At 43.2% G+C, this 16,168-nt stretch overlaps 1 protein-coding gene across 1 annotated transcript; it reads left to right on the top strand.

The window, feature by feature from the left end:
- Positions 1 to 6,754: 6,754 nt before the first annotated feature.
- LOC308514107 (nuclear factor of activated T-cells, cytoplasmic 3-like) lies at positions 6,755 to 9,965 on the top strand (the record flags this gene model as incomplete). Its single annotated transcript, XM_081084149.1, is given in 6 exon segments — positions 6,755 to 6,835; positions 6,838 to 7,039; positions 7,042 to 7,104; positions 7,107 to 7,450; positions 7,454 to 7,800; positions 7,802 to 9,965. Coding segments are annotated over 6 exon segments (3,201 nt in total).
- Between the last annotated feature and the right edge of the window lie 6,203 nt (positions 9,966 to 16,168).

The raw sequence follows: 16,168 nt of genomic DNA, 5'->3' as shown, positions 1-16,168 counted from the left end.
TATTAGCCTTTTATTATATAGGATGCATTGTCTGTGTCAAAAGGAATGGTTGTGAAACTATTGATATTGACATGCCTCCCCATGTCAAGATTCAAAAGCATATATTTCCTTCCTCCCATCCTAGCCATGATTGATATTTTCAATATTAGTAAATATGCTTTTCTAATGCACATTTCTTTGAGATACTTTAGTTTATATTTTTCATAGTACTTGTATTTCATTGTTTAAAAACTACTTTGCCCTATAGTGTGGCTCAGTGGTTGTGCATCGACCTATGAACCAGGAAGTCATTGGTTCAATTCCTGGTCAGGGCACATGCCTTGGTTGCAGGCTTGGTTCCCAGTGGGATGTGTGCGGGAGGCAGCCAATCAATGATTTTCTCTCATCATTGATGTTTCTATCTCTCTCTCCCTCTCTGAAATCAATAAAAACATTAAAAAACAAACAAAAAGACCTTTACCCATTTCAAATTGGGGTGTTTATATCTGTCATTGAATTGAAAAGTTAAACATATCAATCTTTTTTGCATTACATACAGTGCAAGTAATTTTTAGCAGCTGTCTAGCTTTTCACTATATGGAAGTTTATAGATCTTCATGCAATTGAATGTATCTATTTTTGTTTAGATGTCTTTCATGTCATATGTAGAAAGTCTTTCTCTACCTGCTATTTTTTTTAAGGAAATTTTTTTTATTGTCTAAAGTTTTACATTTGTCTTCTTTTTCCCCAATTCACAACTCCCCCCACCCCAGCCATTCCCACCCCAGGCAAACCCCCACTGCCTCAGTGCCTGTGTCCATTGGATATGCTAATATACATGCATACAAGTCCTTTGGTTGCTCTCTAACTCCCCTGCCCTGCTATTTTAATGTATTCACCAAACCTTTTTCTTCTATGTTTTGAGTTTATTTCCTACACTTAAGGAAGACATCTGTTCAGAATTTATTTTGCATTAAGGTATAAAATGTAGGAACCTACTTTTCTCCCAAGTGATTATCTAGTTTTCCCAATATCAAAATTGCATCCTCCTCCCTTTCCCTTGCCCTACTCTTAATGATCTCTATTGCACTAACCATCGTATAACTTACTGTGTTATTTACTTAATATTCTTATCGTCTGTCTTCACAACAATAATACAAACATTATGAAAAAAGAAAATTTTGTCCATTTTGGTAATTATTGTATCTCCAGTGCCTAAAACAGTATCAGTTATTGAAAAATAATAATAAATAGTTCTTAGAAAAAATCTTTGAATAATTTTCAAAGGGTGCCATGGAAAGCCCTAGGGTTTCCACAGAGATATCCATAAGTAAATTGTCTAGAGCAGGTGATGGTAAACTATGGTTCTTGGCCCAAACCAGATTGCCAGATTTGGGGGAAAGTCACGTTTTATTGGAATACAGCCATTTGTTTACCTGCTGTCTGCACTGCTCTCATGCTAAATATCAGGGTTGTATGAGAGTAGAGACTATATGGGTGATCCACAAAGATGGTCCTTTTCAGAAAAAGTTTGTCAATACCTGTTCTAGGTAATGAAAGTCTTTCTATTAATATAGTTCAATCCTTTAAACAAACAAACAAGTATATAAATAAATAAAATTCCAGTGAGCATAAAAAACCATGCTTACTTTTGCTAACAGTCCCTTTGGCTCTTAATCAACAAAACCCAGAACCAGAATATATATCCAAGAAAAATGAGAAAGGAACACAATTGCAAAGTAGCATTTTGCATTTCTCCATTAAGAAAGGGACTGTAATACAATTGCACTCTACTAAGGTTATGTTTACATTTTCAAACTAGAATATTTAATTGTGATAAATGTGCTACTTTTCTGTAAATTAAATTAGAGTGATTTACTGTGTACTTTTCCCTCAAACATTTTATCTTTCCATACTTTTACGTTTTCTTTTTACCTAAGCATAAGCCCATCAATGGTTCCCTCCTTCCAAACTTCAAACTCACTTACTCATATGAGTGAGGAAAGTCAAAGTCTTCATCACCATCATCTGGCCCGGAGAGTTGTTCTATTTTACTTTAAATACCAACAAAGGGAAAAACATATTATTAGAGAATTCTTACAAGGAATAGTAATGTGATTAATTTACTTCAACCAAAGTAATTCCTTGGTCAAAATATACAAGGTAGGGAAAAAGTAGGTTTACAGTTGTTTGTGTGGAAAATAATAATTATAAATAATACAAGAATAAACTCTGTGTTTCATACTTTTGCCCATGAAATAGCTTATTAGAAGTCCTAACATTTTAGCCCTAGCTGGTTTTGCTCAGTGGATATAGCTGTCGGCCTGTAGACTGAAGGGTTTTGGGTTCCATCCCGGTTAAGGGCACATGCCCAGGTTGCAGGCTTGGTCCCCAGGATGGGAAGTGCAGGAGACAGCCAATCAATGATTCTCTCTCATCATTGCTGTTTCTACCTCTCTCTCCCTCTCTCTTCCTGTCTGAAATCAATAATAATAATAATAATAATAATAATAATAATAATAAAAGTCCTAACATTTTAGAAATGATTTTAGATCATTGTACAGAAATTTCTGTATTGCCATGGATAAGTCTGAATTTCTCCACTCCATCCCCTCTCAGTATATACCTCACCTTTTATTGATAGTTTTATCACAGATTACTGATGTCAGTTCCTTTGGGTCATTTCTAAGGAGTTAAAACATAGATGATCAGATTCCAAGTGACTTCATAAATTACACTTTTGTTTGAAATTAGTTACAAGTAGTCTTCAATCTAAAAACTGGTTGAACTCTAAAATCTATATCTAAATTAATTACATATTTCAACATTGCAATTTTCCCTAGAAATCAGGCTTTATATTTTTGTAATGAAGATCTTAGGTCTGTCAAAAAGCCTAATGAATCATGACAAGGACAATTCTTTACTCTGAAGCCAAACTCTCAAGTATAAATGCACTGAGGTGAATTTACTTCAAAAGTTAAATTCTGCTTATAGGTATGCATAGCCTCTTCTAATTTTCTGATTATCAAGACCTTTCACAGCGTCTTTACTCTGTATGTATCATGCATGTCCTTTCTGTTCCTCAGGTGGGTTCAAATAACTGCAAGACTGGGCCCTGGGCTCCCTCCAACATGATGGTGATGCTGCATTTGTGACACCAGGGTTAGGTGGTAACAGCTTTGGAGGGTGAGGGACAGAGCCAAGGTCTCTCAGCTCCAGTCTTTCCTTTTGAGAGCTTCACAGCTCCCTATCTACTGCTACTTCCTCCTTACGACACATAGATTCTCCCTCTCCTGGCCCCTCTAGTAGAGCCTCACACAGACATTCGGAGAGTTTCCAAGAGACTACTACCTACCGAAGGTCACAGTCTATGAATAGGAAGTTTCCCTCTTAGGACCTGCTCTTGTTTTTTCCACATAGACCCAAAAAGAAAGTTATCTACAGAAGCTTACAGTCTCTTATGGAAACCTCTAATTGCCATGGGTGATCCAAATACCTTTCACCACAAAAATCACACAACTCACCCCTTGTTGTCCTTGTTGTCAAAGGACCCTAAAGAGACATCCATAACTTTGCTAAAGGGTAAAAAACATACAAAAGTAGTCAGACATTTTGGAAGGCAATCAAGTTATTTTTCTTCATGGAATTTCAGGACATGAAAAGTAAAATCATGAGTAAATATGACAGGAACTAACAAACCAGTTTCAGTGTATATAGCATTGAGACCTCTTAGACAGCCTCTGAGCCATGTGTGTGTGTGTGTGTGTGTGTGTGTGTGTGTGTGTGTGTGTGTAGCAGTCATGATTAAACCTGTTTTCTTCTTTCCCATTTTGTCAACTGCTCCACACACTCTGAAATCTATCTGGGAAACATGAAAGAGATCTGAGAATGTAGGGATGGGAGAGGTGAATCCATGTGCTAATAAAGGGATACAGAAAAAGAAAAGAAAATGCCAGAACAATGAATATTGATTGCAATGTCAAGGGCTAGTCCCTGGTTACCATTTGTTGGAGAAGAAACAAGAAGGGAGGTCAAGGATGGCCTAAATTAATTTTAAAAGCTATTTCTGTCTCTGGTCAGTGTTGCTCAGTTGGCTGGAGCATCATCCCATGCTGAAAGGTCGTGGGTTCGATTCCCAGGCAGGGCACATACCCAGGTTGTGGGTTCAATTATTGTCCAATCGATGTTTCTCTCACATTGATGTTTCTATCTCTCTAAAATGAATAAAAAGATATTTTTTAAAAAATATTTTTCTGAACTGAAAGTAAAGCATGTGTTCAAATGGTTTCTTTTTCTTTGAATTTATTTCAAAAAAATACCTGGTTATATCATCCAAAATCAAGACTTTCCACCAATTGGGTAATGTAATCTCTCTACAATTTAATTTCCTCATGTATAAAATAAGACACATGAAAATGTACTTTACATCTGTCAGCTTTATAAAGTCATGCTGAATATTCACTTACAAATATTATTGTTTTTTTAGGCAGCCTGCCTTCTTCACCAAATGTTATGAGGAAAAAATTAGTATTTGACAGATAAACTGACACATACTTAAATTTCAAAAACGCATAAAGATTCTCACCAAAGTGATGCGCTATCATCATTTCCTGGCAAACCTAACCTGTGGACAGACTGTGGAAAGGATTTGCCAGGGGCTCCGTGGGAAGGAAAATTTTAAATTCTGTCCTTGCTTTTCTCCCGAGTTTCTTAGAGACAATCACTACCTTTCTCAGTAGAAACCAGTAGCAACTAGATGTACTAGTTGTTAGGATAAATTAGGGAAGCATTAGGTTAGCTGATAAAAACAGGAAAGGACTGCAGAGCAATCCTTGGGCCTTCACTCCTTTACCCACCAATCTCCTAAACCCCAGGTGACAGCCTAGGGAGACTTCCTCCTCCAGTGCTGCTTTGCCCTGGAGCTTGAAAGTGACATACCATGACTAGGGGAGCGGCCTAGTCACAGTGCTTTGTGGTTCCTGAGACTTTATTGTCCCCAAGCTCATCACCTCCTCTTATTTTAAACTTACTGAGAAAAACACACTTTACATCCTACCTTTTAACGAGGATGACTTATATAATACCTCACCCAAGCAGGGACATTTTTTAAAGTGAACAGATGCACTGTTGGTAACCATGCTGAGACAACAAACATAATTTCAGCCCTTTCCTTAATACAAGTTACCAGACAGAGTGGCTAATAGCCACAGGAATGTGAACTCACAAGTCAAATAATTAGATACTGGAGGAGTACACTTACTGGAAAAGGGAAAAAACAACTGAACAACATAAGCCATCTGAAGCAGAACGACTGGGACATACCAACCAAGATTTTTAAATAGGCATGAGAAACAAAGTTATACAGAAACTTTCACAAACAATACTAGAAAAGAATAAAGAGAGAGAGCTACAAAAGAAAAGCCAGTTGGCATGAAGGATAAAAAGAGACATCTAACACCTGGATTATAGACATCTAAGAATAAATGGAAAAAAGAAAATGGGAAAGAGGAAGTGTTTTAAAAATAATAAGGATAAATTTTCCAGAATTATAGAAAGGATATCATAGAAGTGATAGTTCATTTAACAAATATTTAAATAGTATTTACTTATTGCCAGATATTGTCCTGATGCTTCAATTGGTCATCATTACAACCTTTAAGAGAGTTATTATTATTATTAATTATTTTATGCAAATCACAGATCGTGAATATTCAAATGTTTCTAACAACCATCATGCTGATTTATAAGCCACTAATCTCACTAATAAAAATCCATTTGTGACCTTCATTGGGTAATTAACAATGCTTCAGATGTTGATCAAAATGGGACACTGAATCCCTTGTAGTGGCCATCTCTAGAAAACTGTCACCACTCCTGGACAAAGTATTCTCCATTGGGGCAACCTTAGAGAAGTTTAAAGTGACCGTGACTGGCACATGCATATTATTACTGGCACACTGTCTACGTTGTAGTGTTTTTAAAGAAATTACAGGGGTTATGGTGGGATAAAGATACATATGTAATACCTTAATCAATAAAGAAATTAAAAAAAAATAAAGCCTTATCCCAAACCAAAAAAAATAAGTAAATAAATAAATTACAGGTTTGCACATCTTTAAATTGTGAGTTGGTCAAAATGATTTACATATAATTTACATTTATTATGCAAGTACACAAAGGCTGAGAATTATGCTTAAAATTCAGTGCATTTGAATCTTACCACTTACCTGTTAATATTTTGAGGCATGAACCAGTGATATAAAAGGTTCCTCTTTAACTTTTGCATGGTAGTATCTATAATTACTTCTAAGAGAAGGAAAAACACATAAGAATTTTATAATCAAAAGTATTTAAAACTCATGATATCCTCCCAATTACAAAGTCACATGTAGAACTCATTAGGTATGGGTCAGCATTTCCAAAGTCTTGGATACACAAACATAAAAATCTACAGTACTGTGCAATTTTATCAATTTCATGAAACATATTCTATATTTGCTCTTAGTATTTTAGCTCAAGAAATAGAGGGAGCGCGCGGCGGCAGCGGCTGTTGCAGGACCGGGAATTAGGCTGGCAGTGGCGGCAGCTCCTGGTGCAGTTCTGCGCGCAGGCAGCTCTGAGGTTCCGATGGAAGGCTCGGCGTCGCGGTCGCGGAGCCCGTACCTTCTGGCTGGCGCGACCCGGCATGAAGCGACGCTGAGGAGCTGTCGCCGCTGTAGCTACCAGCGGTGCTGCTGCCGCCGCCTGAGGAGCCACTGCACCCTGGGGCACGCCGATGACTACTGCTAACTGTGGCGCCCACGACGAGCTCGACTTTAAACTCGTCTTCGGCGAGGAAGGGGAGTCAGCGTGGCCGCCTCGCCTCCCGGCTCGAGGCCTGCAGATCTTGAACCAGATAATTGTGCGTCCATTTACATCTTTAATGTAGACCCACCTCCATCTACTTTAAACTCACCACTTTGCTCACCACATCATGGATTACCGTCTCACCCTTCTGTTTTATCATCATCGTTTCAGCTCCAAGGTCCCAAAAACTATGAAGGAACTTGTGAGATTCCAGACTCTACAGCCCATTAGGTGGTCCCAAACCCTTTGAGTGCCCAAGTATTCAAATCACATCCATCTCTCCTGTCATCAAGAAGTAGATGTTCATGAAGATGACCTGCACATAAATGACCCAGAAAAGGAATATTTGGAAAGACCTGGAGATCATCTTCCTCTTGAGCCATCTTACCTGGAGTCTTCCCTTAGTCCTGGTCCTGCCAGCAGCATCTCTTCTAGAAGCTGGTTCTCAGATGCATCTTCTTGTGAATCTCATATTTATGATGATGTGGATTCAGAATTAAATGAAGCTGTTGCCCGATTTACTCTTGGATCCCCTCTGACTTCTCCTGGTGGCTCTCCAGGGGGCTGCCCTGGAGAAGAATCCTGGCATCAACAATATGGACTTGGACACTCACTGTCACCCAGGTAATCTGCTTGCCACTCTCCTAGATCTAGTATCACCAGTGAGAATTGGCTGAGCCCCAGGCCAGCCTCAGGACCCTCATCAAGGCCTACTTCCCCCTGTGGGAAAGGACATTCTAGTGCTGAGGTTTGTTGTGCTGGGTCCCTTTCACCCCATCACTCACCTGTTCCTTCTTCTGGTCACGCCCCCAGGGGAAGTGTAACAGAAGATACCTGGCTCAATGCTTCTATCCAGAGTAGATCAGGCCTTGGTCCAGCACTTCTTCCACCATTTCAGTACTACGTAGAGACTGATATCCCTCTAAAAACAAGGAAGACTTCTGAAGATCAAGCTACTGTACTACCAGGAAACTTAGCTCTGTTCAGATGACCGAGGTAATTTATCACCATCCCGGGAGACTTCAATAGATGATGGCCTCAGATCTCAGTATCCTTTAAAGAAAGATTCATCTGATGATCACTTTCTTTCAGTTCCTTCACCCTTTACCTGGAGCAAACCCAGGCCTGGCCACACCCCTATATTTCGCACATCTTCATTACCTCCACTAGACTGGCCTTTACCTACTCATTTTGGACAATGTGAACTGAAAACAGAAGTGCAACCTAAAACTCATCATCGAGCCCATTATGAAACTGAAGGTAGCAAAGGAGCAGTAAAAGCATCTGCTGGCGGATACCCTGTTGTGAAGCTGCTGGGCTATAGTGAAAAGCCGATAAATCTACAGATGTTTATTGGAACAGCAGATGATCGATATTTACGACCTCATGCATTTTACCAGGTGCATCGAATCACTGGGAAGACAGTTGCTACTGCAAGCCAAGAGATAATAATTGCCAGCACAAAGGTTCTGGAAATTCCACGTCTTCCTGAAAACAATATGTCAGCCAGTATTGACGGTGCAGGTATTTTGAAACTCCGCAATTCAAATATAGAACTTCGAAAAGGAGAAATTGATATTGGCAGAAAGAATACTAGAGTACGACTTGCGTTTCATGTACACATCCCACAGCCCAATGGAAAAGTCTTTTCGCTGCAGACAGCTTCTATACCTATTGAGTGCTCCCAGCGGTCTGCTCAAGAACTTCCTCATATTGAGAAGTACTGTATCAGCAGATGTTCTGTAAGTGGAGGTCATGAAATGATTGTGATTGGATCTAATTTTCTTCCAGAATCAAAAATCATTTTTCTTGAAAAAGGACAAGATGGACGACCTCAATGGGAGGTAGAAAGGAAAATAATCAGGGGAAAATGCCAAGGGGCTCACATTGTCCTTGAAGTTCCTTCATATCATAACCCAGCAGTTACAGCTGCAGTGCAGGTGCACTTTTACCTTTGCAATGGCAAGAGGGAAAAAAGCCAGTCTCAACGTTCTACTTACACACCAGTTTTGATGAAGCAAGAACACAGAGGGGAAATTGACTTGTCTTCGGTTCCATCATTGCCTGTGCCTCATCCTGCCCAGACTCAGAGGCCTTCCTCAGATACAGGACATCCATGTGACAGTGTACTGTCAGCACAGAGAAGCTTGGTTTGTCCCATCCAGCAAATATATGCATCCATGGTAACCCCATCTCATCTGCCACAGTTGCAGTGTAGGGATGAGAGTGCTGGTAAAGAACAGCATATGATACCTTCTTCAGTCATGCACCAGCCTTTTCAAGTCACACCAACACCTCCAGTGGGGTCTTCCTATCAATCTATGCAAACTAATGTTGTGTATAATGGACCAACTTGTCTTCCTATTAATGCTGCCTCTAGTCAAGAATTTGTTCCTGTTTTGTTTCAGCAAGATGCAGCTCTTCCTAGTTTAATAAATCTTGGCTGCCAACCACCATCATCCGTACCTTTTCATTCTTCAAATTCAGGCTCAACAGGATATCTCTTAGCCCATATACCTCATTCTGTGCAGACCCTGCCTCATCTACAGTCAATGGAATACCATTGTTCAAACACAGGACATAGATCTCTTTCTTCTCCAGTGACTGACCAGGTCACACGTCAGCCTTCCCCTCAGTTACAATCCATTACATATGGTTCTTCACAGTTAGGGTCTGCTAATTGTGAAGTTTCCCCAGCAGCTTCTTATCCCTTGGCCAGTTCACCACTTTCTGGACCACCATCGCCTCAGCTCCAGCCTATGCCTTACCAACCTCCTAGCTCAGGAACCACCTCATCACCAACTCTAGCCACTAGAATGCATTCAGGACAACATTCAACTCAAGCACAGAGTACAGGCCAGGGAGGTCTTTCTGCAGCTTCATCCTTAATATGTCACAATTTGTGTGATCCAGCTTCATTTCCATCTGACAAGGCAACTGTGAACATTAAACCTGAACCTGAAGAGCAAGAACCTAACTTTTCAACAATTGGTCTACAGGACATCACTTTAGATGATGTGAACAAGATAATTGGGAAAGACATGTCTCAGATTTCTGTTTCCCATGGAACAGAGGTGAGCAGGCAGGCTCCCCACCCTGGTCCCAATTCCTTGCATTTAGGAAGATCTGATGGGCTATGACAGTGCTTGCTGCAACCTTGCATCCACCACCACCATATACTTCTCAGCAGGTTTTCTCTCCTTGGACCTTGGGATTCCAACTCTGCAGCCTTCAGGACTGGCACCAGGAGTTGGGATCACTGGGGAAAGCAGCAGTCCTCCACCTCAGGACTTGGGTAGATTTTGTAAAAGAACAGCAACAGCAGAGGCTGTATGAGCTTTGGGGAAATGAGCTTTGCTTTTTATTCTTGAATAGGATACTTTTATATGATGGGTGCTCTGAGTGTGAATGCAGCAGGCTCTTCATTTCAGAGGTGCGGCTTTTGTACATGACCTCATTGCTTAGCTAGAGTTAGTGACTTGAACTGCTTTGTGGTCATTTGAAGGACCTTTTAGCTTTAATGATATTTTAAAAATAGGAACTTTTGATAAAACCTTCCAGAAAAAAGAAAAAAATTGTCCATGCCCACACCTATGCCTCAGAAACTCAACATGTGTCCTGAAGCCTTTCATAGATACCTAGGAAATAAAGCCAAATGTAGCTCATCTATATCTACATTAATAAAAGACAAAGATGCTGAGGAAACCAAGGTGGAATAGGTAAATACCGGAAATTGCTGCCTCCCACAACAAATTCAAAAATACAACTAAAAGACAAAACGGACATCATCCAGAACCACAGGAAGGCTGGCTGAGTGGAAATTCTACAACTAGAAGGAAAGAGAAAAGCACACTGAGACTCAAAGGAGCTGTGGAAGTGCAGAGGTACGGAGACGCACAGAGCAAGGGCTGGCAACTGAGGACGCGGCTGTCTTTTTGAATCAGGAGGGAGTCACAAGCCCCCGACTGCTCTGAACTCCAATTCTGGGTGAGTCCCTGGGGACCCAGACTCATACAGGGAGAAACTGGACTGTCTGGCAGCGGACAGAACTTGGAACTCAAGAGCGGCTTTCTCTCAAAGGTGCTTGCAGCGATTACCGGGACACTGAGACGCGGGGCCCCTTAGGGCAGAGCTGAGGATCAGGTATAGCTGCTTACTCCGCCCTGTTGATTCCCTGAGACCCCGCCCCACCCAAGCTGCTGCAGAGGCTTTTGCATATGAATGCCCTGGCCCTTTGTAATCTGAAAAATTACCTAACAAACTGCAGCTGGGTCAGACAGACCCAGAACTTCCAAGAGAAGGCCCAAGGCCCCACAGCAGCTTGCATTGCTTCACAGCTGGGCCTCATCTGGGCACCTCCAAACCCCAAACAAGGAAGGGGAATCTGCAGATCTCTTTGTAGCTCCTGCAGGGTATCCTCAGGCAAAGGCTAGATTAGCACCTCCTTAGATCCAAGAGCCAGTGTACCCAGTGATCAGAGTGGGACCATCCAATTACAACTCCTCAGATCCATAAGGGACACACTCAGGGGACAGACTCAGTGACCACCAAAGCTCCACTGAAGCAAGTCTTGCCTCATAAGGGTGTCTTCAGCACAGAAGTTCTCTCATCCTAGACACAGCTGATTCTCACTGCCAATTGGCCTGGAGGTCAATCCCTCCCAGTGTTACCTACAACAATCAAGGCTTAACTATAACAAGACTGTGCACAAAGACCACAAAGGGGTGCACCAAGAGTGTCCACCTCAGGTTATTGGGGAGGCTGAGCCACTGGGCCCTATAGGACACCCAGCACAGAAAGCCACTCTACCAACACAGGGAAGCATAAAAAATGCAGAGACAAAGAAACAGATCACAACTGACAGAAACGGAGGAAAGCAAACGACTGGATATAGAGTTCAAAACCACACTTTTAAGGTTTTTAAAGACCTTTCTAGAAACTGCCGATAAATTTAGTAAGACCCTCAAAAAGACTGGTGAGACTGCCGATAAATGTAGTGAGACCCTCAAGAAATCTAGTGAGACCCTCAAGGTTATGAAAAAGGACCAACTAGAAATTAAGCATACACTGACTGAAATAAAGGATATTATGCAGAGTTCCAACAGCAGACTAGAGGATCACAAGAATCTAGACAAATATTTGAAATACAAAGAAGCAAAAAACACCCAACTGGAGAAGCAAAATGAAAAAAGAATCCAAAAATATGAAGATAGTGTAAGGAGCCTCTGGGACAGCTTCAAGCGTACCAACATCCAAATTATGGGGGTGCCAGAAGGAGAGAGAGAGAGCAAGATATTGAAAACCAATTTGAAGAAATAATGACAGAAAACTTCCCCTACCTGGTGAAAGAAATAGACTTCCAAGTCCAGGAAGCGCAGAGAACCCCAAACAAAAGGAATCCAAGGAGGACCACATCAAGACACATCATAATTAAAATGCCAAGAGCAAAAGACAAAGAGAGAATCTTAAAAGCAGCAAGAGAAAGAAACTCACTTACCTACAAGGGAGTACCCATACAACTGTCAGCTGATTTCTCAACAGAAACTTTGCAGGCCAGAAGGGAGTGGCAAGAAATATTCAAAGTGATGAATGCCAAGAACCTACAACCAAGATTACTTTATCCAGCAAAGCTATCATTCAGAATAGAAGGTCAGATAAAGAGCTTCACAGATAAGGAAAAGCTAAAGGAGTTCATCACCACCAAACCAGTATTATATGAAATGCTGAAAGGTATCCTTTAAGAAGAAGAAGAAGAAGAAGAAAAAGGTAAAGATACAAATTATGAACAACAAGTACACATCTATCAACAAATGAATCTAAAAATCAAGGGAATAAATAATCTGATGAACAGAATAAACTGGTGAATATAATAGAATCAGGGGCATAGGAAGGGAATGGACTGACTATTCTTGAGGAGGAAAGGGGTGTGGGGGATGCTGGAAGAGACTAGACAAAAATCATGCACCTATGGATGAGGACAGTGTGTGCAGGCGGGGTGAGGGCGGAGGGTGGGAGGGCAACCGGGTGGAGGGGAGCTATGTGGGGAAAAAAGAGGAACAACTCTAATAATCTGAACAATAAAGATTTAACATTTTTAAAAAAAGACAAAGATGCTAATGACCATACCTTTGCTACGCCCAAGCCATGCCCACCAGCTAATCAGAGTGACTATATGCAAATTAACCCAACCAATATGGCGGCCGGCAGACACAGAACTGGAGCAAGCAGGAGGCTTGGTTACCCTGGCGATGGAGGAAGCCAAGCTTCCCACCTGCTCTGGCCAGCTGTGGCCTCCACAAAAGGCAACAAAGTTTCAATTATAGAAGCTAAATAAATCCCAGACACCTGCTTCCAGCCAGCCTCCAATGGGAGCTTGGGTGGCTGGGGGGCTGTGGCCAGCCTGCAAACAGCCATCAGCTCCTCACCCAGGCTGGCCAGACACCCCAGCGGGAACCCCTGCCCTAAAGGGGCTGTGGCCAGACTGCAGCCAGCCATCAGCCCCTCACCTAGGATGGCCACACCCTCATGGGGTGAGGGTCCCCACTGGGGGCCTTGGTCAGCCTGAAAATAGCCATCAGCCCCTCGCCCAGACTGGCCAGGCACCCCAGCAGGATCCCCTACCCTGAAGGGGGTAAGGCCAGACTGAAAACAGCCCTTAGCCCCTAACCCAGGCTGGCCAGGCACCCCAGCAGGGAACCCTACCCTGAAAGGGCTGTGGCCAGCTTTCAAACAGCCATCAGCCCCTCACCCAGGCTGGCCAGGCAGCCCAGCAGGGACCCCTACCCTGAAGGGGCTGTGGCCATCCTGCAAACAGCCATCAGCCCCTCATCCGGGCTGGCCAGGCACCCCAGCAGGGATCCCCACCTTGTAGGGGCTGTGGCCAGCTTGCAAACAGCCATCAGCCACTCAGCCAGGCTGGCCAGGCACCCGAGCGGGGACCCCTACCCTGAAGGGAGTGTGGCCAGTGTGAAAACGACCTTCAGCCCCTCACCCAGGCTGGCCAGGCACCCCAGCAGGACCCCCAACCCTGATCTGGGACACCCTTCAGGGTAAACCAACCGGCCCCCACCCATGCACCAGGCCTCTATCCTATAGAATAAAAGGGTAATATGCAAATTGATCCTATCAGCAGAACGACTGGGAATCACTGGTCACTATGACAGACACTGACCACCATGGGGCAGATGCTCAATGCAGGAGCTGCCCCCTGGTGGTCAGTGCGCTCTCACAGGGGGAGCTCTGCTCAGCCACAAGCCAGGCTGACAGGTGCCAGCACAGCGGTGGTGGCGGGAGCCTCTTCCGCCTCCTCAGCAGCACTAAGGTTGTCCGACTGCAGCTAGGCCTGCTCCCTGCTGGTATGTGGACATCTCCCAAGGCTGCCAGAGCTATGTCTGACTGCCAGCTTAGGCTCAATCCCCTGGGGAGTGGGCCTAAGCCAGCAGGTGGTCATTCCCCTGTGCTTCACCTCGCAGGCTGCATCCATCCTCCCTCATACCGCGAAGCCCAAGGCGCTGACCTGAGCAGCTGGGAGCGCAGGGGAGTGCAGGCACCAAATTTTAATGCTTTTTAAATACCTTGATGCCTGTAGCACTAGAAATGCTTTCCTATTTGTGCATCGGGCCTCTAGTATATATATAAAAGCCTAAGTGACCATTCAACAATTTTCCCAGTAACTTTGATGCACAATGACCACCAGGGGACAGATGCTCTGACCAGTAGAGGAGGGAGCCCAATTCCTTGCAGAATCAGCCATGGGTTAGGTTGCTGCTGGGGCACTTTAGACCCCGAATCTGCTTCACCCACAGCCTGGACACAGAGAGAAGGGAGGAGGGAGCCAGTGGGCATCCAGGTCCTGGGGACTGGGCCTGCAGGAGGGGTCTCGCAATCTGGGACCCCTTGGGGGATGTTGGAGAACTGGTTTCGGCTTGATCCCTGCAGGCCAGGCCGAGGGACCCCACCAGTGCACAAATCCGTGCACCGGGCCTCTAGTACCTCTATAAAAGTAAACTGTTAGATAAAATGAGAAGAGGCCATTCCAATCATTGAAGTGTTGGAATATTAAATGGCATTCCAGGGCATAGCCTTTTTGTAACTCTCTAGATCTTCCTGCAGTCTCTCTGTTCTGACTTCATGTTGAAATTGCTTTTTTCCCCCAGGGCCTTGGGTAAGATAAGTACTTATAAGGTGACTGTGAAAGGTGAGGCTTTAGCTTCATAGCTTTAAGTTCCTGCCATCTTACAAACAAGTGCTTTCCTTTTGGTATCCTTGTCTAAGTGGGAGCATTAGCCCTGTCTGCTCCGTAGGCTTTGAAGCCAGTCTCATGATGGTTTAGACAGCTGGTTCTAACTCATCGCCAGGGGCCAGGCTGTGTCAGGAGCTAAGCACAAACGAGCTATGCTTCAGAACAAGAGCAGAGAAAACACAAGACTCCAGGTGGAAGCTTTTAAGATTCATAGTGGCACAGAAGGCTTATCCCTCATTCTGTTTACAGCCTAAAAAGATTCTGGCCTACCCTGTTCCATCTGCATGGTCTAAAAACCAGCCTTTTCCCAAAAAGGCTTTAAGCCAAATTTAAAAATGAGGTAGCATCATAAACCTGACCCTCCAGACCAAAGATGCACTGGTGCTGCTGCAGGTGAGGCTGGCACTCAAGACAGGGGCCAGCAAGAAACTCCAGCCTGCTGTCTACCAAAGGAGTGCCCAACTTGGGTGCTTTTTTCAAGCCCCATCCTTACCACTCCCATTAATAGGAGAAGTTACTTGGTCCAAGGCCTGGGCCATTTCAAAGCTCCTGAAGTTTGTAGTATGTTTTCATGTGAAATGATGTACTTTTATTTATTCAGAAAGCAAAATTTTTGAGTGCCTACACGAGACCATGTGCTGGTCTGGTTAAAGGTATGATGTTGTTATGCCAGGGGATTGTGGGTCCTAGATGCCAGGATTCTCTACTGAGACCAAGTGAGTCCTGGGCAGAGAAAGCTTGTTCATTGCCTACCACCTATAGTCACCCAGGTAGGAGCTATTGACCAGGATGAGGAAGTGTTTCTTTGGTTTTTTTTCTCTCTTTAAACCATGTTTTAGATTTCTCCCTTAAAACTAGTTAAGAAAAAATGTCTGTCCTTCAGCAAATCACTCTGGTCCTCTTGGACCTGGGTGTTTTAATATTTTCTTTGAAAATGTAGTGTAGTAAGATATTTCAGGGCTATGGTTGGAAGCCCACAGCTTCCTTTGGAGGTTGTGGGGGCTGGCCAATAAGATGAAGTTCCATACAGCTGGTCAGACTTGCTTCCACCTTTTTGTCCCTGGTATAGCTGCCTCACATGGGTTTCTTGCAAAAGTTCTC

This window comes from Myotis nattereri, assembly GCF_964212035.1.
Source record: "Myotis nattereri genome assembly, chromosome: 2".
NCBI classification, from domain to species: domain Eukaryota; kingdom Metazoa; phylum Chordata; class Mammalia; order Chiroptera; family Vespertilionidae; genus Myotis; species Myotis nattereri.
This window is presented reverse-complemented; position numbering and strand designations above follow the sequence as displayed.